The sequence below is a fragment of the Erpetoichthys calabaricus genome, chromosome 2 (genome assembly GCF_900747795.2).
Source record: "Erpetoichthys calabaricus chromosome 2, fErpCal1.3, whole genome shotgun sequence".
NCBI classification, from domain to species: domain Eukaryota; kingdom Metazoa; phylum Chordata; class Cladistia; order Polypteriformes; family Polypteridae; genus Erpetoichthys; species Erpetoichthys calabaricus.
In genome coordinates, this window is record NC_041395.2 from 9,859,910 (window position 1) to 9,884,063 (window position 24,154).

A 24,154-nucleotide genomic window follows, 5' to 3' on the forward strand; every position below is an offset into this window, starting at 1 on the left:
AGACGTGAGAGTACCGTGTGCGTGGTTGAAAATGGTTGAGAGGAGGGCATGACTTGAAAAAATCTCATGGCCAAAGTCTCATCTTGTGGGACTTGGGAAAAAAACTTCCAAAAAGTCTTGTATTGTCGCAGGATTTTTTAGTATAATAGATATATACTAGCCGTCTTCCGTGGCTCTACCTGCGTAGTAATGAAACAAGACAGTCTTAAAGATCAATAAACAAAGAGGTATCGCTAGCTAAGTGGAGGCAAGGTACACTGCAAAACGCAGAGGTAGAGCAACTCAAACGCGGGCTAGTGCATGACTGAGGAGGGCCCTGCCCGGCTCCCCACTCCTGACATCACGCTTCCTCCTCCCCTCAGCCCACAGCCACTGTCTTGGATTAGCAGAAATATATCGCTAAAGTCGCAAAATCAACTGGAATGTTCAAGAAAATTATAGGAATAAACCTGATCTAAGCCCATTAAGTAGTTCTCTCGTGAAAACCAGACAGACAGACATTGGATTTTATATATATATAGAGAGATAAATACATTCAACAACCACTTTATTAGGTACACCTGTTTAACTGCTTGTTAACGCAAATATCTAAACAGCCAATCACATGGAAGCAACCCAGTGCATTTTGGCCTGGAAACATTGTCAAGACGACCTACTGAAGTTCAAACCGAGTATCAGAATGGGGAGAAAAGGTGATTGAAGTGACTGGCATGGTTGTTGGTGCCAGATGAGCTGGTCTGAGTATTTCAAAAACTGCTGATCTACTGGGATTTTCCCATACAGCCATCTCAAGGATTTACAGAGAATGGTCCAAAAAAAGGGAAAATATCCAGTGAGCGGCAGTTCTGTGGACCTTGCTGATGCCAAAGGTTAGAGGAGAATGTCCAGAATGGTTTGAGCTGATAGAAGGGCAACAGTAAGTACAATAACCAGTCGTTACAACCGAGGTATGCAGGAGAGCATCTCTGAACGCAAAACACGTTGAACCTTGAAGCAGATGGGGGGGCTGAGGCATCAGGAGACTACACTGTGTGTCACAGGCTACTGAGGCTACATTTAGCACAGGCTCAACAAAATAGGACAATAGAAGATTGGAAAAGCATTGCCTGGTCTGATGACTCTCAATATCTGCTGTGACATTCAAATGGTAGAGTCAGAATTTAGAGTCAACAGCATAAAGAGCATGGATCCATCATGCCTTGTTTCAACAGTTCAGGCTGCTGGTGGTGCTGTAATGGTGTGTGGAATATTTTCTTGGCACACTTTGGCCCCCTCACTACCAGTTGAGCATCGTTTAAATGCCTCAGTCTTCTGAGTATTGTTGCTGAAAATGTTCATCCCTTTTTCTCATGGCTACTTCCAGCAGGATAACGCGCCATTTCACAAATCTCAGATCACCTCAAACTGGTTTTTGAACATGACAATGAGTTCAATGTACTCAAATGGCTTCCACAGTCACCAGATCTCAATCCAATAGAGCACCTTTGAGATGTGCTGGAACGAGAGAGTCACATCATGGATGTGCAGCTGACAAATCTGCAGCAACTGTTTGATGCTATCATGTTAATATAGGAATGTTTCCAGCACTCTGTTGAATGTATGCCATGAAAAATTACGGCAGTTCTGAAGGCAAAAGGGGATCCAACCCTCTGCTAGCAAGGTGTATCTAATAAAGTGGCATATACATTATTTTGCCAAAAATATTGGGACGCCTGCCTTTACACACACATGAACTTTAATTATATCCCATAATAATAACCCCTAGAAAAGACCCTAAACAACTGTAGAGTGATTTGCCAAACTCACTGTTTTTTTGCATTCATATCACACGTCTTCAATTATAATTATGCAATCAGTCATTGAGCCGATTTGAATGAAGAAAAGTCGTCACCCTGCTGTTTGGTGTCATCGTGAGTCCCACACAAGACATGGACCAGAGAAACCAAAAGGAGAGAGACGTCTAAGGAAACCAGAAAGAAAATGATAGACAAGCATATCAAAGACCAAGGCTAGAAGACCACCATCTCCAAGCAGCTTGATGTTCCTGTGACAAAAGTTGCAAATATTACAAAGAGGTTTAAAGTCCATGAGAATGTAGCCAACCTCCCTGGATGCGACCACAAGAGGAAATTGAGCCCAGAATGGACAGAAGGATAGTGAGAATGGTAGATAAAAAGCCAAGGACAACTTCCAAAGAGAAACAAGATGAACTCCAAGGTCAAGATCCATCAGTGTCTGATCGCACCATCTAAGTGACAGTGTGCTAAATGGAAGAAGACCCAGGAGGTCTCCACTGTTGAAAGAAAAAACTAAAAAAGCCAGATAGAATTTGCATATTGACAAGCCACAGTGCTTCTGGTGGAATGACCATTGGATAGATGAGACAAAACTGGAGCTTTTTGGCAAGTCACATCAGCTTTGTGTCCCCAGATGAATAAACGAAGCTTTCAAAGAAAAAGACACCATGCCTACTGTAAAACATGGAGGAGGCTCGCTTATGTTTTGGAGCTGCTTTGCTGCATCTGGCGTGGGGTGCCTTAAATCTGTGCAGGAAGTAAGGAAATCTCAAGACTATGAAGACATTCTGGAATGAAACGTACAGCCCAGTGTTAGAAAGCTCATGGATCCTCCAACAGGATGATGAGCCAAAAACACACAGCTAAAAAGCACCCAAGTATGTCTTGGACTATTCTGAAGTGGCCTTCTATGAGTCCTGATTTGAATTCTACGGAACGTCAATGGAAGAACAGAAAACCAACATCAAACCTGACACAGCTTGAGCAGTTTGTTCAGGGCGAGTGAGCCAAACAACCTGTGGACAGGTGCAGAAGTCTCATGAAGAGCTTGGGGAATCGCTTGTCTGCAGTGATTGCGAACTTTAAAAGTTGTGCAAAAGATGTGAGTTTAAGGTTCCCATTATTGTTTTCATTTTTATTGTTATTTGAATTTTTCTGTTGAATCAAAACTGTAAAACAAACTCTGATTTTTGTTAAATATGCAATTGATAGTGATGGCCGCCAGTGACTGTGTCAGTTTCAAGGGATTTCACAGAGAATTGTGGATTCTTCTTTTACTTGGAGGAGTACCAGCGAATTTGTTCATACACAAAAATACAAAACTTTTGCAAAACTTGACAGGATCTAATCAGTAATGTTTTAGAATAAACATTTAAATTGAGGAAGTGGATTCTCTCCCCTCTTTTTATTTTATTTATTTTTATTCACTTACTGTATTTATTTACATATTTTTACTATTTTTAAAGTATTCTCTGCTGGCCTAGCTCTCTTTCTCATGGGTGGGTTGTTGATTTGTTTCAAACCTAGTTTTGTTAAACTTGACTTGCTTGTATGGAATTCTACTTAATTTTAATAAAATCAATAAAATAATATTTTAAAAAAATACAGAAAGAGCGAGATGGATATTCATGCCCACAAACTCTTAAGTGGCCAATTTAACGTACCTGGGTATGAAGGGTGTATTACTGAATTTAAAAATAGGAATACTTCATATGTACCGTATATACTCACTTATCTAAATGCTTTAGATGGGAATATAAGTAAGAAGCTGGTTAAGTTTGCAGATAGCTGGATTAACAGATAATTTAATCTATCTATCTATCTATCTATCTATCTATCTATCTATCTATCTATCTATCTATCTATCTATCTATCTATCTATCTATCTATCTATCTATCTATCTATCTATCTATCTATCTATCTATCTATCTATCTATCTATCTATCTAATTTGGAATCCGTTATATCATGACAGAAGGATCTAGACAGCATACAGGCTTGAGCAGACTTGTGGCAGAATGAAATTTAATGTCAGTAAATGTAAAGAATTAAACATAGGAAGTAAAAATGTGAGGTTTGAATACACAATGGGCGGTCGGAAAATCGAGAGTCCACCTTATGAGAAGGATTTAGGAGTCATAGTGGACTCCAAGCCATTCACTTCCAGGCAGTGTTCAGAAGCCATTAAGAAGCCAAACAGAATGTCAGGTTATGTAGCGCATTGATGTGTGGAGTACAAGTCACAGGAGGTACTGCTCAAGTCTTTATAACACACTGGTGAGGCCTCATCTGGAGTCCTGGGTACAGGTTTGGTCTCCATAAAGACATAGCAGCACTAGAGGTGGTCCAGAGAAGAGCAACTAGGCTGATTCCAGGGACTACAGGGGATGAAATTTAATGTCAGTAAATGTAAAAAATTACACATAGGAAGTAAAACTGTGAGGTTTGAATTCACAATGAGCGGTCTGAAAATCAAAAGTTACCCTGATGAAAACGATTTAGGAGTCATAGTGGACTCGTCATTACCAACTGACAGACAGTGTTCAGAAGCCATTAAGAAGGCTAACAGAATGTCAGGTTATATAGCGCCTTGATGTGTGGAGTACAAGTCACAGGAGGTACTGCTCAAGCTTTATAACACACTGGTGGGGCCTCATCTGGAGTTCTGGGTGCAGTTTTGGTCTCCAGGCTACAAAAAGGACATAGCAGCACTAGAAAAAGTCCAGAGAACAGCGACTAGATAGATAGATAGATAGATAGATAGATAGATAGATAGATAGATAGATAGATAGATAGATAGATAGATAGATAGATAGATAGATAGATAGATAGATAGATACTTTATTAATCCCAAGGGGAAATTCACATACTCCAGCAGCAACATACTGATACAAAAAAACAATATTAAAGAGTAATAAAAATGTAGGTAAAAACAGACAACAACTTTGAATAATGTTAATGTTTACCACCGGGTGGAATTGAAGAGTCGCATAGTTTGGGAGAGGAACGATCTCCTCAGTCTGTCAGTGGAGCAGGACAGTGACAACAGTCTGTCACTGAAGCTACTCCTCTGTCTGGAGATGATCCTGTTCAGTGGATGCAGTGGATTCTCCATGATTGACAGGAGTCTGCTCAGCGCACGTCGCTCTGCCACAGATGTCAAACTGTCCAGCTCCGTGCCTACAATAGAGCCTGCCTTCCTCACCAGTTTGTCCAAGCGTGAGGTGTCCTTCTTCTTTATGCTGCCTCCCCAGCACACCACTGCGTAGAAGAGGGCACTTGCCACAACCGTCTGATAGAACATCTGCAGCATCTTATTGCAGGACGCCAGTCTTCTAAGGAAATGTAGCCGGCTCTGTCCTTTCTTGCACAGAGAATCAGTATTGGCAGTCCAGTCCAATTTATCATCCAGCTGCACTCCCAGATATTTATAGGTCTGTACCCTCTGCACACAGTCACCTCTGACGATCACGGGGTTCATGAGGGGCCTGGTCCTCCTAAAATCCACCACCAGCTCTTTGGTTTTGCTGGTGTTCAGGTGTAGGTGGTTTGAGTCGCACCATTTAACAAAGTCCTTGATGAGGTTCCAATACTCCTCCTCCTGCCCACTCCTGATGCAGCCCACGATAGCAGTGTCGTCAGCGAAGAAAACGAAGCGAAGACTAGGCTGGTTCAGGAGCTACAGGGGATGAGTTATGAGGAAAGATTAAAAGAGCTGAGCCTTTACAGTTTAAGCAATAGAAGATTAAGAGGTTACTTGACTGAATTGTTTAAAATTATGTAGGGAATTAGTACAGTGGATCGAGACAGTGACTTTAAAATAAATTCATCGAGAACACGGGGACACAGTTGGAAACTTGTTAAGGGTGAATTTTGTACAAACTTTAAGAAGTTTTTCTTTGCACAAAGAACAATAGACACTTGTCACTAAGTAGTGTGGTAGACAGTAGAACTTTGGGGAATTTCAAAACTTGACTTGATGTTTTTTTTGAAGAAATAAGTGGATAGGACTGGCAAGCTTTGTTGGGCTGAATGGCCTGTTCTCGTCTAGGGTGTTCTAATGTACTCATGTATAAGTTGGGTCCTGAAACCCAAAAAATCGATCATAAAATCAGACCCCGACTTATAAGCCCGTTCAAACATGCGACACTTAAACATTTTTTTTATTTATTTTTTTACATCTTCTTGCCTTCTCCAATCTCGCACCAGTTTCTCAGACCCATCAAATTTTGTTACAGCAGCACAATTACCAATTTCTTTTGCTACTTCAAAGACGTTTAATTTCAAACCAGCTTCATATTTTCTTCTGATCAAACACTCCATCGTAGATAAGGGATGCTCTTACGATAAAGGTGTATGAGGGTGTGAGATACACAAAACACAGTGATCACGTTGGCATAATAGAGAGAGAGAAAGGTTAGGAGCACAAGCTGATACAGCGCATTGCTGCACCCACATAGAAAATAAAGGCCGTGTGCTCCGTGGTTACTCTCTCAGGTGGGGTTAGCATACCATAATCTCTTGGACCAATAGCATGAGTTTTCTGCATTTTACTTATACGGCTGACATAAAATACCAGAAATTATACGGTAAAATCAAGTACTGACTTATCCGCAGTAGAACTTATCCGCGAATATATACAGTAGACAACTCTACAAAACAAAGCAGATATTCCAGACTTGATATAAAGCCGACAACAAATGGCACAATTTAATGCCAGTTTTATTCAACAGTAGCACTACAGATAACTACAAAAAGTTGTCATGTAATGATAATTTCAGGTTTCCCAAGGTTATATACAGTGTGTGTTCTGTTGTAGCAAACAATTATGTATACAACTCAAATGCCAAATTATCTGTTTTAACAAAGATATGGTTGTCTTAACTCTCCTTAATGAAATTACAGTATGTGTTTAATGTGGATATATTTTTTCACGTTATAGCAAATTTATTGATTGGTTTAATGTGTTTTTTTTTTCTTAGGTGGACAACTACGTAGATCCAGATGGCAGTAGCAGTGATGATGAAGATGATTTTGTCTTGCAAGCAGGTAGTCTGTTTAGTAATTTTTCAACCTTTTCATTGTATTTTGGTTTTGTTTCAGCCATACCAGATACCCACCCTTGTCCATTCTTGTTAATTTTGTGGCACCTGCTCTCTGAAATCTCTCTGGAAAGGTCAAGGACAGAATCTCCATCAGTTGTGATAGATTCTGAACACCTCACCCTTTCACTTTTACTATTTAGAGCAGACAGAAATTACTGTATGCCCAAGTGCTTCACCAGTCACAGCTTTAAGGGAGATTGGCAAAGAGAAAGGGCACTAGAGGGAACATGGGATACCCAGAAGACAGCTAGGTAAAAGCCCTGTGGTCTGATGAGAGTAGGGTTTGGCTGTCAGAATAAATACCATGTTTAGCATAAGCTGAACACTGGACATTATCAAAAACATACACCGTCCCCACCATGAGGCATCAGGGTGGCAGCATCAGGCCGTGGCGTCACTTCTCTGTAGCACGTCCTGGAAGGCTTGTGTGAGTAAGATGAAAGAATCAAAATACAGGGAAAACTTGAGGCAGTCTGCAAACCTTCACCTTGGGAGAAGATTTCTCTTCCAGCAAGACAACTACCCACAGCAAGAAGCCAAGGATATACAAGAATGGCTTTAAAATAACAATGTGAATGCCACGCAGTGACTAAGTCGGAGTTCAGATCACAGTCCAAGTGAGAGTTTGTAGCTGGAGTGTAAAAATGGCTGTTCACTCATGACCACTCTGACACCTGACATAACTTGAGCAGTTTTGCAAAATCAAAAGTGGAAAAATGGCAGAGATGATACAGGGAGACCTGTGTACACAGACACAAGGCTGTCATGGCTGCCAAAGGTTAGTACATTGACTGCTGGACCATTTATTACCAGGACACTGCAGTATTGGCCTATGCATATGCTATATTATAAATAATGAACTCTTATCAGAATTACTAAAAAAAAAAATGTAAAGAGATGTACAGTTATAATACAATACAGTTTATTTTTGTATAGCCCAAAATCACTCAGGAAGTGCCGCAATGGGCTTTAACAGGCCCTGCCTCTTGACAGCCCCCCAGCCTTGACTCTCTAAGAAGACAAGGAAAAACTCCCAAAAAAACCTAGTAGGGAAACATGGAAGAAACCTTGGGAAAGGCAGTTCAAAGAGAGACCGCTTTCCAGGTAGGTTGGGCATGCAGTGGGTGTCAAAAGAAGGGGGTCAATACAATACAATACAATACACAGAACAGAACAAATCCTCAATAAAAAATAAAAAATTTTTAGAAGTACAGAGCAGAATTTAACAGTAGATGATATCACATAATAAGATTTGGATAATTTTAGACTGCTGGAGACCTCATCCATCAAGCTGCCTCCCCCATTTGGCCATTCCATGGCTGAAACAGTGTTGGGCCAGCTAATCCGATGAAAGGACCCCTCTTTCCCACGATTCCTGTGATCCTCCATCAGGGATGACTTTACCTTAGGCAGGCAAAACATCTTGGCAGGTGGGCCGTGGCACCAAGTGCCACATTTGAGTACCGAGAAGAAAAAAAATAGGTGAGGGTTAGTATCCAATTCTAACTATAATGTTACTTATGTTTTAGTGCTAATGACTAACAACAGAGATGCAGTCTGTACAGTTAATGTATTAATGTATTAGAAAGCAACAGTTTTATTATGAACAGTAACTCTATTCAAAAATGTAAAGAAACTATTATTATTTTTTGACCAATAACATGAGTAAATGTCTGCAATTGAATGAGAGTCCTTGTAGCACACAGCACATTTGGTAGTTGCTGACTGTTTGCACTCAAGGGTTGGCAGAATGTCCATGTAGTGCTGTCTTGACGGTCGTAATAAGTCAGACACCTTGTGATGGAGGAGCGCCTCCATGGCAGCAATCTGGATCATTGGCAGAGCCTACAGTTTCCACATCATCCAATTAATCTCTATCACTGTCATTATTACCAAAATATTCATTTTGCAGCAAATCGAGTTGTTTCAAAATATCAAGAGCTTTATACGTGATGACATAACTATGGACTGTCTGATTTTTTTAGCACGTGTATGGATGAAATAAAGATTCTTAGCCCTTCCAAACTGTTTGGGTGCCAGCCAGATTGCCCCCTTAATTCTTGTATAATTGTTTAATTCTTGGCTTGCGCCACCACCATCTACTAAAAGCACCGTGATGTTCCAACAGTGATGGATTAAATGCCAGAAGTCTGCATGACCATCATCATCAAGTCCTTCTGTGAGAACCCTAAATACAAAGAGGACTATTTCATTTATGTTTGGTAGAATGCCCAGAGGGGACTGGGTGGTCTCGTGGCCTGGAACCCCTGCAGATTTTATTTTTTTCTGCAGCCGTCTGGAGTTTTTTTTTTTGTTTTATCTGTCCTCCCTGGCCATCGGACCTTACTCTTATTCTATGTTAACTAATGTTGTCTTCTTTTAAATTTCTTGCTTTGTCTTTTATTTTTCTTTTCTTCATTATGTAAAACACTTTGAGCTACTTTTTTGTATGAAAATGTGCTGTAGAAATAAATGTTGTTGTTGTAGCGCACAAAGTAAAGGCTTGAAGGTGCTGAAATAAACAAAAATCAACTCTGTGATTGCAGCAATCCAAAACGGTCTAAGGAGCTCAATCCTTCTCAAAGGTTCGGGTCCAAATAAAATGTCGACATTAGGGGGGCATCTCACTTTTATGCCGGTTCCACTGGATGGGGCGTGGTTAGTTACCCTCAGAGGGCGTCTTCTCTTGGCTGAAGAAGGAGAAAGTGACAAGTTCCGATAGTGGCAGCGCCCATTCTTGCCCCGGCAGATTAGTGCATGTCCTTTGTCCCTTAGACCCACATGTGTGACACACTAATTTTCGCAAGCTGTTGCATCTTAAAACAAAAAAAAAAATAAAATTCTAGATGGCAACACTGTAGTAGGTAACTGAGATGTGACAGCAAAGCTCACCAGTAAGCTGGCTGCATCTATAGTGGCTGTATACGGACATAAGAGTTGTATTGCATGTCATGCCTTAACAGGCTCAATGAGATATGACTTATCTCGTACCTCATGTTCAAAGTGGTAATCTGCTAAATACTGACTTGATTATTTTGTGTTTTATTTTTGTATTCAATTCAGAACACTTTCCAGAGACCTGTTTTCATTTTGACATTAAAGAGTCGTTGCTCCGTGTCAAAAAAATCCACTGTGAGTTAAAGTCTTATAAAATTAAAGTGTAAAAATTTCATAGTGTGGACCACCAGGCTGGTACCGCTGCCTGAACCCAACACAGACAAGCGTGAGACACAAGTTCAAGGCACGCATGTTTTATTTTTTTCTTATACCTCGTGGGAAACGCCTTCCCCGTTTCCCACAAGCCCAGCACAGTCCAAAATACAATACTCTTCCTTCTCTTTCTCTCTTTCTTTCTCCTCCACTCCTCTGGTCAAGCTTTGTCTTCCTCCTCCCGATTCTGGCTCTCTGAGTAGTGGTTGGTGGCTCCTTTTATACTGCACCCGGAAGTGCTCCAGATGCTTGATGAAATAATAATAAGTTACATTTATTGAGCGCCTTTCACAAACCCAAAGTCGCTTTACATACAGAGTATGTAAAAAAAAACACACGGTGAGACGACAATATACTTTGAATCGAGGGGCCTCTTTTAGACCAGTGAATATAGCGAGGACGCCGAATAATTCCAAGCAACTGGCAAAAACTATAAGTCAGGGAGACCAATCATGGATGACAGTCAAGATTTTTAAGTTCATATTTAGAATGAACTTCTAAATGAGCTGCATTGCCAAAAAAAGTAGAAATGACAACACACAGCACAACTCCAAACCAGAGATAGAACAGGCTAAGAATATCCAGACACTGGTGGACACTGCCAAGAGCGAACAGAATGCCACACAACACCATGCTAACTCCAGCTACACACGTTAGCCAACCCAAATCTCACTGCATAACCAGCTAGAAAAGGAAAAGCACAGCGGGCAGGCTGCACATTCGCAGTTCAGACTGGCGACTGCAAACGAAGCAAGAGTAGATGACTCGCCGTGAAGGCAGTAACAGGAGAGAAGGAAGAGCGCTCGCGCAGGACTGAAGCAGGTGTGATGTAGGCAATCGCCAGTGGCATTCGTAAGTAAAATTCGAAAAGAGTAGTCAAACCAGAAGATAAAGGTGGAAAAGTCCGACGGGACAAAACAAAACCAATACAACGACAGCGGTGAGAAGCGGCAGCCAAACGTGGACAGCGTACTCTCAACCGGAACTGAAAAAAAAAAAAAATGATGACCTAGCTTTCGGCAGCACTTCCAGGTGTGGTGGAAGAACTGCCCAAAAGGGCTCAGCAGATCTTGCTTCAGCACCCCCTGGTGGCACCCGCGGGTCCCAACAGGAGGGCTGCAGCAACTCCCATGAAGCCCTGCGGTTAGGTTGCAACTCACAGCTCTCCTGTTTCCAGTTTGGCTGAAAGCACATAAAAGCCAGGCATTTCCTGACACAATTATCCCACAGTAACAAGGAAGCACAAGGAAGCAAGTCTTTGGCTTGACTGCCCTCTTGCTTTATCAAGGAAGATTTTATGATACAATGCGTTTAAGGAGATACCTGCTGCGATGTGGACTATTCAAGTCTTCACTTCACATGCAAATGATGTAAACTGCTTGTGGTGGAGTATATTTGTTTGTCTTTGCCATGTAATTGTTGGTCTGTGTTTTAAGAAAGAAACATATTTTCGCTGTTTGCTTAACTGGAGGATTAGAGAGCTTTATTGACAAAATGTTTATAGCAACATAGTGCAGGTTCCAGACCTAAGAGGAACATGCTCTTCAGGTGACCACGAACTGCCCGACAGCCCATTTTACTTGCTGATTTGTAGCTTGAGTTGGTTTCCTGAGTAATGCTTTGCATAGACCTGGAAATTCATTCTTGGTTTACATTAGGAGCCCACATTTTCAAACTAGTTTCTTATTATCCCAGGAATTAAATATAGTCTTACATGATTAGCAGTGTGACAAAGTATTAGAAATAAAACTGATTCATGCTGATTACAGGACACTCTTGTTTTGTCCCAAACCCAGAGTAATGCCATGGAGGTAGACACCATTCCAAATAAAATCCTACTGCCCCCTAACTTACAGACAAAGCCCTGTGTATCCATGATGATGGCTACATTCTTAAAGTTACATCACATTAGATGACTTTTCCCACAGTTTTTAAGCAGTCGTAACCTAGACTAATGTAATCTTAGTATGGTGGTGGTAGTCACAGCGTGAAAGTCAGTCATCTAGTCTGATATACCCATCAACTCACTCCAACTAGTCCTGGACTTGCCCGACAAATTCAAACAGGTTCTCCTCTGTGACTACTTCCAAGAATATGTTCTGTAGATAGATAGTATTTGGTGTAGTAGGCAGGGCTAGCTAGCTAGCTAGATAGATAGATAGCTAGCTAGCTAGCTAGATAGATAGATAGATAGATAGATAGATAGATAGATAGATAGATAGATAGATAGATAGATAGATAGATAGATAGATAGATAGATAGATAGATAGATAGATAGATAGATAGATAGATAGATAGATAGATAGATAGATAGATAGATAGATAGATAGATAGAACCCCAATTCCAAAGAAGTTGGGACGTTGTGTAAAATGTAAATAAAAACAGAATGCAATGATTTGCAAATCCTTTTCAACCTACATTCAATTGAATACACTACGAAGACAAGATATCGAATGTTCAAACTGATAAACTATATTGTTGTTTTGCAAATCTTCACTCATTTTGAATTTGATGCCTGCAACATGTTCCAAAAAACCTGGGACAGGGGCAGCAAAAGACTGGGAAAGTTGAGGAATGTTCAAAAAACATCTGTTTTGAACATTCCACAGGTGAACAGGTTAATTGGAAACAGGTGTTTGTCATGATTGGGTATAAAAGGAGCATCAACAAAAGGCTCAGTCGTTCACAAGCAAGGATGGGGCAAGGTTCACCACTTTGTGAACAGCTACGTGGGCAAATAGTCTAGCAGTTTAAGAACAACATTTCTCAACGTACAATTGCAAGGAATCTAGGCATTTCATCATCTACTGTCCATAATATCATCAAAAGATTCAGAGAATCTGGAGAAATCTCTGCACGTAAGCGGCAAGGCCGAATACCAACACTGGATGCCCGTGACCTTCGATCCCTCAGGCGGCAGTGCATTAAAAACCGACATCATTCTGTACAGGATATTACCATGTGTTCTCAGGAATACTTCAGAAAACCATTGTCAGTTAACACAGTTCGTCGCTACATCTACAAGTGCAAGTTAAAACTCTACCATGCAAAGCGAAAGCCATATATCAACAACACCCAGAAACGCCACAGGCTTCTCTGGGCCCGAGCTCATCTGAGATGGACTGAAGCAAAGTGGAAAAGTGTGTTGTGGTCTGACGAGTCCACATTTCAAATTGTTTTTGGAAATCATGGACATCGTGTCCTCCGGGCCAAAGAGGAAAAGGACAATCCGGATTGTTATCAGAGCAAAGTTCAAAAGCCAGCATCTGTGATAGTATGGGGGTGTGTTAGTGCCCATGGCATGGATAACTTGCACATCTGTGAAGGCACCATTAATGCTGAAAGGTACATACAGGTTTTGGAGCAACATAGGCTGCCATCCAAGCGACGTCTTTTTCAGGGACATCCCTGCTTATTTCAGCAGGACAAGGTGAAGCCACATTCTGCATGTGTTTACAACAGCGTGGCTTCATAGTAAAAGAGTGCGGGTACTAGACTGGCCTGCCTGCAGTCCAGACCTCTCTCCCATTGAAAATGTGTGCCGCATTATGAAGCGCAAAATACGACAATGGAGACACCGGACTGTTGAGCAACTGAAGTTGTACATCAAGCAAGAATGGGAAAGAATTCCACCTCCACAGCTTCAACAATTAGTGTCCTCAGTTCCGAAACGCTTATTGAGTGTTGTTAAAAGGAAAGGTGATATAACACAGTGGTAAACATGTCCCTGTCCCAGCTTTTTTGGAACGTGTTGCAGGCATCAAATTCAAAATGAGTGAAGATTTGCAAAACAACAATAAAGTTTATCAGTTTGAACATTCAATATCTTGTCTTTGTGGTGTATTCAATTGAATATAGGTTGAAAAGGATTTGCAAATTTATTGTATTCTGTTTTTATTTACGTTTTACACAACGTCCCAACGTCATTGGAATTGGGGTTGTAGATAGATAGATAGTATTTGGCATGGTAGGCAGGATTACGTAGATAGATAGATAGATAGATAGATAGATAGATAGATAGATAGATAGATAGATAGATAGATAGATAGATAGATAGATAGATAGATAGATAGATAGATAGATAGATAGATAGATAGATAGATAGATAGATAGATAGATAGATAGATAGAAGTCGTATAAAAGGTTGGGGTTTCCGGCCCCGTATACTGTACAGTTTCAAAAAACAAATAAAGAGGTCAGTGATATGACTTGTCACCATTACAACAGACAGGGAGCATTTGTTGGAGGGACCATTTATGGGGTGGGACCGGAAACTGGTGAATGGAATGCTGGGAAGGAACTGAAGGTGCTATATGGGAGCCATGATATCATCAGGAGGGGACCAGAGGAAGAGATGGAATACGGAAGTGGTAGTGCGTGGTTTAGGAAATCCGGTCAAAGTTATGGCGGCGCTGTTTCTGCCTTTCTGTGAAAATAAAAGAAAGAAAGGTTAGTACCCCACCTTTGTCCCCTGGCACGATATTTTACGTTGCTCGTCGGGTCTTTATGTGGCTCCATATGTGCGCGTGTGTGACAATACATAGATAGTTAGTAAGTATTTGGTGTAGTAGGCAGGATTACTCAGATAGATTTATTTTTTATTTGTTCACTTGAACTAACTCTATATGCACAAAGGTCTTTCAAGCACTTTGAGCTACATTATTTGTATGTAAATGTGCTATATAAATAAATGTTGTTGTTGTTTCTCTCTCAAAGCTTACTTAAACAGCCCCAGGTGCTCCTCCAGTTCTGAGCTTTAGCTGTCATGTAAGGAGGCAGGACACCCCCAGGTAGGGAGCAGGAGAAGTTAAAAATATAACCCAAAGGACCAACTACATCCTGACCTCTAACATTCATTCCCCTGTACCAGTCTTGTAATACTGTCAATGCAGAATGGGTGATCTTTTGCAATTTGTGTTTTACATTTAAAGGTATGAGAAAATATGAAGCCTCTTACAATTTTTTTTATCTTTTTTTTCAGGTCGTATGCTACTGCCAGGAGAAGTAGAAGATAATAGACAACCATACCTGCCTTCATTTGTACACCATACCCAACTTGAGATTTGTACATCAGACTCTGAGCACAAGCAGGCAGCGTCATCCACAGAGGTACAGTTTATAGTTCTGAACAATTTAAACCACCTCAGAATAAAGCATGTCCATAGTTAGTTGGTTTTGGCACAGAAGAATGATCAGGCATTAACATGTATATGTTGTAACTATTTAGTTGTTCCCCAATGAAACCCCATTTGTAATATTCTGAAATGTCCTTCTCCTAAGTTTTTGCTCACCTAAACTTTAAATTTAAACCTTTTACTGCCACCTTTTCACTATTTTAGGCCATTCATTGCATTTCAACTGATTAAATTTGAAGAAATACTGAGGTGTTATAAAACTTTTGACCTGTAGTGTGTGTGTGTGTGTGTGTGTGTGTGTGTGTGTGTGTGCGGTGTGTGTGTGTGTGTGTGTATGTGTGTGTGTATCCGTGAGCACATTCACAAGTCCACTTTGTTCATAAATCCAGCGTAGGTAACCCAATGAACACAATGCAACCCTCAATTGCTATCCATATTACTAACCGAGAATGCTAAAACCGGATGATGGACGCAGGCACATCTGGCAATGGGCCGTAGCTGCAAAAAGACGTACTGCGCAGGCGCAAAAAAGAAGTCCGCGAGAGTCGGCTGAGGAGCCGAGAAAGGCGGACAAAAGAGGGCGAGCGGAGAGAGGCGGATGAGGGTCTGCGAGAGGCACAGGCGCAAAAAGAGTCCGCGAGGAGTCGGAGAAAGGCGGACAAAAGAGGGCGACAAAGGCGGATGAGGGGGCCGCGGACCAAAAGAGGGCGACAAAGGCGGATGAGGGGTCCGCGAGAGGCGGACGATAGTGAGCACATACAAAAAGGTAGTCACAAAAAATTGAGGCGCAACAAGCACCGAAAAAAAGAAAAGGCACATAAAAAAGTAGATCAAACGCGGGCAAAGCACGAAACACATTGCACACGAAACTAAACACACCAAAAAAAAAAAGAACAGACGAGCGCACACAGCAAGGCACGACCACACACACAACCCCCACCCCCCCACCCTACAGGCACTGGACGGGACGGGACACACACCAAGAGGGGGATTCAACAAGCCCATGGAAGACAAAAAAAAAGAACACAAAACCACCCACAGACCCTACAAGCAAGGGACGGGATGGGACACACACAAAGAGGGGGGATTCAAACAAGACACAGGAACACAAAAAGAAAGAAGACGCTACGCGCAACAACAATCCCCCCCAACACATCCATAAGAAGTGACACCCAAAGCCACATATTCTAAAGTGAACGTCAACACCTTCACACTAGGCAGCATGGGTGGATGTCCTTTCAATAAAGCACTATTAACCGTCTCAACTGCAGAAAAGGATACATATTAACAGGTGAGTGCGATTCCTCCTTATTACTTATCCATAATTTCGCATGCTGAGAAAAGAAACAAGTCATGAATACACGGTCACGGATACAAACGATTCGCGTGTCAAAGTGCGGCATCGAAGAAGCACGATTTCAAACCGAAAGAGCTCGCGTATCAAAACATACAAAAAGGGAGCGAAGAGACAGAATAAATGAACGGAGACGTGAACAACGCGCAAATGAACTGACAGAAAAAAAAAAGCAAGACGCGAAAAGCACCAAGCTCAAATGACCGACATACAAAAACGGACAAGGCTCGATACAAACAATGCACGGCGTAGACTGAAACGGACTTTGCGCAAAGCGGAGGCGAAGAAAAAAAAAGAAAAAAATTAGCGCGTCACAAATAATGGACATGCAAACAAAAAGGCAATCAAAACGCAAAAAGCAAACATGCCCGTCGCGGACATCAACGCCACACACCTGTTAAACGCTTACGCCAAATGGCTCGAAAACGCCTTCAAAAAGGAATCCACTATTGAGGAAAATTCATTGGGATTAATGAATGTCATTTGCAATCATTGTCATTCACTTAACTTCACAGAAGAAACAACTGGCAATACAAATAATGAAATTTACACGTTGTTGTCAAAAAGGTCAGATATAGACTGCCTCCTTTACATTCATATCCTGAATATCTAAAGAAGCTTCTAACTAACGATGTGCCTGAAAGTAAAAAACTTTATGAACTGCATTAGATCCTACAATAGTTTCATTTGCTTTTGCATCTACCAGAGTTACATATCAGGCCACCAAAAGGCAATGGCCCATACCTGCCTTTCGCATATGTTGAAACAAATATTGCATCGCATTGGAACAGTGCACCCTGAAACAAATCAACAACGCAAATATGCACAAATCTATATCCTAGATCCAGATGAGGCAATCTATCAAGGCATGAACCTTCCTGAAAACAAACAATGCACGGAGCCTATAATGAGAAACGTCACTCATGTCATAAACACTATTCTATATCTAATTCATACATCTCACTCTTTGTCATGTCCCAACGCCAGGGGTTGGCGAGCGAAGCGAGCAGGGGGCAGAGCCCCCTGAGTAGAAAGTATGTACAGCTGTTTGTACATAGAAAAATACCTTTAAAAGTTAAAATTTGTAATTTTGTTTCAGAGTTTCTGTGTATTTTAACAATAAACAACAAAAAGTGAATTTTTGTTTCCGTTGTTTTCCATCAGCTGATATCACTGTTTATTCGTTCAGGTAGCCTACGTATGCAGACCTAACCCACTTCTCCTCAACTCCTATTGAAAACATATTTTTACTGTACAGTACCACAAGAATGTGCTCTGAAAAGTTAATATTTGTAGTTTTTGTTATAGATCTCTAGTGAGATTTAACAACAAACAACTGAAAAGTTATTTTTTATCCCCATTGTTTTCCATCAGCTGATCTCAGTACAGTAGAGTACCTTACCGCTAGCAAACAAGCTTACGTGATTGTCTTCAAATGCACTTCTAGCCGCCTTAATATTGATGCCAGGTAAGTGTTCTTGGTGAATATTCACGGAAGGTTTTGAAATGAGGTCAAAAAAAGAAGATAAAAAATTTACTTCCGGCACACTCAAACTGGAGTTAGCATCAGAAAAAAAGCCCTCGCTAAACGTTGGTACTCCTGACGTGATGCTCATATCTGAAGATCATACATTAGGAGTCATTTAGGACAAGTCGACGAGAACAAACTGTTCACGAGATGTGACCAAAGGTCCCTATTGCGCCTGCATCCACCACAATTCTTGGTTTTGTATGGTATATTAGTGTGGTTCTCTAAGTGAAAAAGAACTTACCTTTAACACTGGGTATGCATCGGTGTGGGGGAATAGCAGGCTGCTCGCTGCTTGTGCTGATCGACACATTTACAAAACAAAAGACACTGATGAGGAGGTGCAAAGGAATTTAAGTGGGGCCGGGATTTCAAAGTTTTTTCGTAGGCTTCAGGGATTTCAGTGTTAACAAGTTTCCAACTGTGTCCACCGTGTCCTTGTTGAACATGCTTAATTCCAGACATCTTGGACATGAAATAAAGCACATTAACTCAACGTAAACACAGATACAGCCAAAAGCACAACCACTCGTACAGGATGCACACATGTGACAGAGAATGTAAACAATAATAGCGTGAGCTTTGCACCCTGCCTAGCGCCAGACATACAAAATAACTTAAACACTGCTGCAATATTTGAAGTTATGCTACAGTTTTTAATTGTAAAAGCAAAGGTTTGGTCTGCTGCTATCTTATATATAAAGCAGACTGTAACAATCTTGTGGTCTTATATGTTTGTTATCATCCAGTTGATGCTCAGAACGTTTCTGGTGTGCTCCGTAAAAGCAACCGACAGTTTTATCATGAATGGTATTATTTGTTTGTCGTTTAATGTTTGTTTTTGTTAACTATAATACTCATCACGAAATCTCCTGAACCATGAAGGCTTGGGACTTGAAATTTGGAATGTAGGTTACCCTTGGCCCATAGGTGCTCGCTCAGAAACGGTTTTAAAAATTTCATGATCCAAGCGCATTCTGTCTGTATGTCTGTCTGTTTTTCACGAGAGAATTACTTAACGGATTTACTGTAGATCTGGTTGTTTTCTATAATTTGCTTGAACTTTCTGGTTGATTTTGCGAATTCTCTCATTGCGCTAAGTACTATAGTTCGCTTGCGGTACCGATGTATTTATGCAAATCCAAGAGAGTGGCTATGGGCCAAGAGCAGGGGTGCGGGGCCTTCGTCATTCACTCGCCAGCCTAAGTTCGAGTTGGTCTACCTGTCGCCACGTGTTGGAGTGCACCTTGCCTCCGCTTAGCTAGCGATACCTGTTTGTTCAACAGACATTATCATCTACAGATTGTTATAGGAGTAACGTTTGACGTTTTGGAGAGAGAGATCAGAGCTCCATGTGTTTTAAGAGGGGTAGCTGCTGATTGCCAGAAATATCACGGCCATGTGCTTTTCTCCCCACGCGCAATACGTTCTCCCGTCAGAGGCTGAACACCATCAGATATAGTGCCAACGTCTATTGATTTTTAAAGTTGTCCTGTTTCATTACAATGTGAGCGCAGCCACAAGGTACAGCTAGTATTATATATAAGATAAGTAAGCAATTTTATTTTTTATCTACCATAAACAACCTATATTTATTTTGTGGATTCAGTGGCTCTCTTTGTGATTTTTGTTTATTCATTAATGAAGGAAATATCATTTGTTTCACAGCATCGTAGCTAATGTGTTGGTGTTACAATTTTTGCGTAAAAAAGTAATAGGAAGTTTTATTTTTTAATAAGTTTTATAATCAAAAAACTGATTTAATTAAGTTATCAAAATCGAAGGTAAAGTATAGACCAAATATTTCCGGTTCGTTTGGCTTTTGCCATATCGATAAATAAATCTCAAGGACAATCATTGAAAATTGCTGGAATCAATTTGGACACAGCCTGTTTCTCACATGGACAGCTTTATGTGGCATGTTCAAGAGTGGAAAGTCCTAAGAACCTTTATATACTGTAGTATTGGCTAGAAATGGAAAAACTAAAAACATTGTATATAACAAGGCACTTCACTAAACAATACAAGCACATTAGTGAGTCTTCATTGTTTGTTAATTTATTTTTATTTTTAAAGTTGCATTTTTTTTATTATATTTTCCTCAAACAATTAAAAAAAAAAAAAATTATTTTCTTCCTGGGCAACGCCAGTTATTTCAGCTAGTTCTTGATATTTATACTTGATTTGTATAGGAATGTAAATAACAAACTGGTTAAGTTTGCTGATGATACCAAGCTGGGTGTACTTCAGATTATCAAGAATCCATCGAATCATTAAAGAGGGACTTGTACAGCATATAGGGTTGGGCAGATTTGTGGCAGATAAAATTTAATTGAAATAACTGTAAATTAGTTATACATAGGAAGTAAAAATGTGAGTTTTAAAATTTCGAAAGTATACCTTATGAGAAAGATTTTTAGTAGTCATGCTGGAGTCTATATTGTCAAATTCCAGACAGTGTTGAGATGACATCAAGAAGGCTAACAGAATGTCAGGTTACTTGGCACCTTGATGTGTGGAGTACAAGTCCCAGGAGGTCCTGCTCATGCATTATATCACACTGGTGAGGCCTCATCTTGAGTCCTGGGTTCAGTTTTGGTCTCCTGGCTACAAAAAGGACATGAGCAGCACTAGAAAAGGTCCAGAGAAGAGCAACTAGGGCTGATTCAGGGCTACAGGGGATGAGTTTTAAGGAAAGATTAAAAGAGCTGAGCCTTAAGGAGATGAAGAGGAGACCTGACTGAAGTATTTAAAATGATGAAGAGAATTAGTCCATTGGATCAAGACGGTGACTTTAAAATGAGTTCATCGAGACTAGAGGGACACAACTGGAAACTTGTTACCTTATGTAAATTTTACACAAACATTAGTAAATTTTTGTTCACCACAGAGAATGACAGAGACATGGAATAAGTTTCCAAAGTAGTGTGGTAGACACTAGGACTTTAGGTACCTTCAAAACTCGGCTTGATGTTATTTTGGAAGAATTAAGTGGATAGGACTAGAATTCTAATGTTTTAATTTCCTCAGTGATTATAAATGAAAGAGATGGTTTGCAGGGTGAGTGGAGTCTTTGATGATATTTCCAGTACATTTCCTGACCTGGAATATATACAGATCCTCTATAGCGTCCAGTTTCAGGCCTACAATCTTTCCTACAGTCCTAATGACTTGCTGCAGATTACTTTTGAAGTGAGCAAATACATTGCTATACCACACCAGTATGGAAAAAGTAAGCGTGCTTTCAATGATAGCTCTGTAAAACTGAACCATCACTGATTGGGAAACATCAAACTGTTTAGGCTGACAAAGAAACATATTTGATATGAACAGTTCTGTTTTCATCCCAGTTCAAACTGTGAGTGATGTAAGTGTTTCCACCACGTTTCACACATTCACACTGTTTATAATTAGGGTATAAGGAGGTGAAGAGTATCTCCTAAGTTAGAACATTAAAACAAACTAGACGAGAACAGGCCATTTCAGCCCAAAGAAGCTCGCCAGTCCTATCCAACTTATTTCTTAAAAACACATCATGTCGTGTTTTGAAAGTCCTACTCTGTACCACACCACTTGGTCACTTATTCCAAGTGTCTATCATTCTTTGTGTAAAGAAAAAAATCCTAATGTTTGTGCAAAATTTACCTTAACAATTTCCAGCTGTGTCCCCGTGTTCTTGATGAAATCATGTTAAAATAACAGTCTCGATCCACTGGACTAATTCCCTTCATAATTTTAAACACTTCAATCGTGTCACCTCTTAATCTTCTTTATCTTAAACTGTATAGGCTCAGCTCTTTTAATCTTTCCCCGTAATTCAACCCCTGTAGTCCTGAATCAGCCTAGTTGCTCTTCCCTGGACCTTTTCTAGTACTACTATATCCTTTTTTGTAGCCTGGAGACCACAACTGCACCTAGGACTCCAGATGAGGCCTCCACCAGTGTGTTATAAAGCTTGAGCAGAACCTCATGTGAATTGTATTCCACACATCAAGGCGCTATATAACCTGACATTCTGTTTGCCTTCTTAATGGCTTGTGAACACTGTCGGGAACTCGATAGCTTAGAGTCCACTATGACTCCTAAATCCTTCATAAGGTGGACCCTCGATTTTCCGACCGCCCATTGTGTATTCAAACCTCACATTTTTACTTCCTATGTGTAATTCTTTACATTTACTGACATTAAATTTCATCTGCCACAAATCTGCCCAAGCCTGTATGTTATCCAAGTCCTTCTGTAATGATATAATGGATTCCAAATTATCTGCTAATCCACCTATCTTGGTATCATCTGCAAACTTAACCAGCTTGTTACTTATATTCCTATCTAAATCATTTATATATATATTAAAAATAGCAGCGGCCCTAGCACTAACCCCTGTGGAACACCACTCTTAACATCAGCCAGTTCTGATAAGGTTCCTCGCAACATCACACTCTGTTTCCTGTTCACATTTACTTTTGCTGCATTCGATGAAATCCATTTAAGGTTGTTGAGGGGTGCCAAATAGCCAGCCAATTCACTTCCCTTCGATATGGCATCTCATCCCTGTCTGTAATCAGGTTGGTCAGCTGGGTTTTTTCAGCAAACTTCAGTAGTTAAGGGGTCACTGGAGGTGCAGTCATTGGTTGTACAGAGAGAAAATGGAGAACAACACAGCCCTGAAGGGACCCTGTGCTCCAGGTCAGAAACCCTGACTGATGCTCGCTCACTTTCGCTGTCTTACATCTGTAGAGAGTCAGAGATCCAAAGACGTGTTACATAGTCCACATTCATACTGAGAAGTCTGATATGAAGAAACACTGGAATGATTGTGTTAAATGCAGAAGTGAAATCCACAAATAAGATCCCGGCAAAAGTAGCTGATGTGTACTTAATGCTGCAAAATGTAGTTGAGAGTGGCAATGTTCACTGCATCCTGAACTGTCCCGGTGGCCCAGTAAGCAAACTGGAGTGGGTGAAGGAAAGAACGTGTGACAGATCTGAAGCTGTGAGTGGCTTGAGTTTGAAGTGCATCTGATTGGTAGAATGGTGGAGTTTTTGCCACAGTTACAATGACTTTTGCTTAATTAACAGAGCAGAAAACATATATAAAAATGCTATCTGTGTAAACCCGTACTGTAAAAAGCTCAGGGTCCTAGAAATCATCAGAAAAAAAATTGAAATGTAGAGATGTCAGGTAATTGAAAGGAACTCCTGTGAGCGTCTCTCCTAGAAGGATTCGTTTTGCTGATGTGCTCGCATCGCTTGTGTATTAGTGGCGGGAGGAAAAGTAAAAGGGAAACCGTTTTGCCATTGTTAGCGCTAAGTGACTTTGTCTTTCTTCTGAGGTTTCGTTTTGCTGACGTGCTGGCCTTGCTTGTGTTAGTAGCGGCTAAGCGAGTTTTCTGTTTCCTTACCCCGCCTCCACCTCTCACTTCCGGGCCGGACAGACGGACACACACACTTCCACGCGTAGATGTTTACATATAAGACTAGGGTGCTTTGCCCCCCTGCTTGCTCTGCTCGTCAACCCCCGGGCCTGCGCTACAGGCTAGCCTCTTTGCAGTTCTGCCGCTCGTGTATGGGGATGCAGATGTACAATTTAAACAAATTTTTATTTTCATGGGAATTGTTACATAAGTATAATAAAACTAAATATTTTACAATACAGCGAGTAAGTAACCATATTAAAAAATAGTAAAACGTAATAATTTGAAAGTAAATTATGTTTCATGTTGCTTTAGAGTTATTCGTTCTGTTTGCCTTTGAAATTAACATGCAAATTAAATAAAACGACTTTTTCGAATGTTTGTCTCTGACATTTGTCAATTGTCTTTGCAAGAGCTATTCTAACGGGAAACTGTTAACGTTTTAATACGAATAGCATATCAAGATCTCCTTTGTTGTCTAATGTTGTCCACAGAAGATTTACTACATTACCTTTCTTGGATACATCCTTCTTTCTACAGTAATTCGTGCGGTGGAAGACCAGACGGTGTTAACGGTTGTAGATATAACCCTTCATGATGAAATTCATGAA

General features: G+C 40.6%; 1 protein-coding gene across 1 annotated transcript in view; it reads left to right on the forward strand.

Moving 5' to 3' along the window:
• The window catches only part of iftap (intraflagellar transport associated protein), a 95,594-nt gene that overhangs the window by 50,747 nt on the left and 20,693 nt on the right, over window positions 1-24,154 (forward strand). Inside the window, exons 6-7 of the mRNA XM_028791846.2 lie at window positions 6,779-6,845; window positions 15,094-15,221. Coding sequence (XP_028647679.2) covers window positions 6,779-6,845; window positions 15,094-15,221 — 195 coding nt within the window. The remainder of the gene's footprint in view (window positions 1-6,778; window positions 6,846-15,093; window positions 15,222-24,154) is intronic.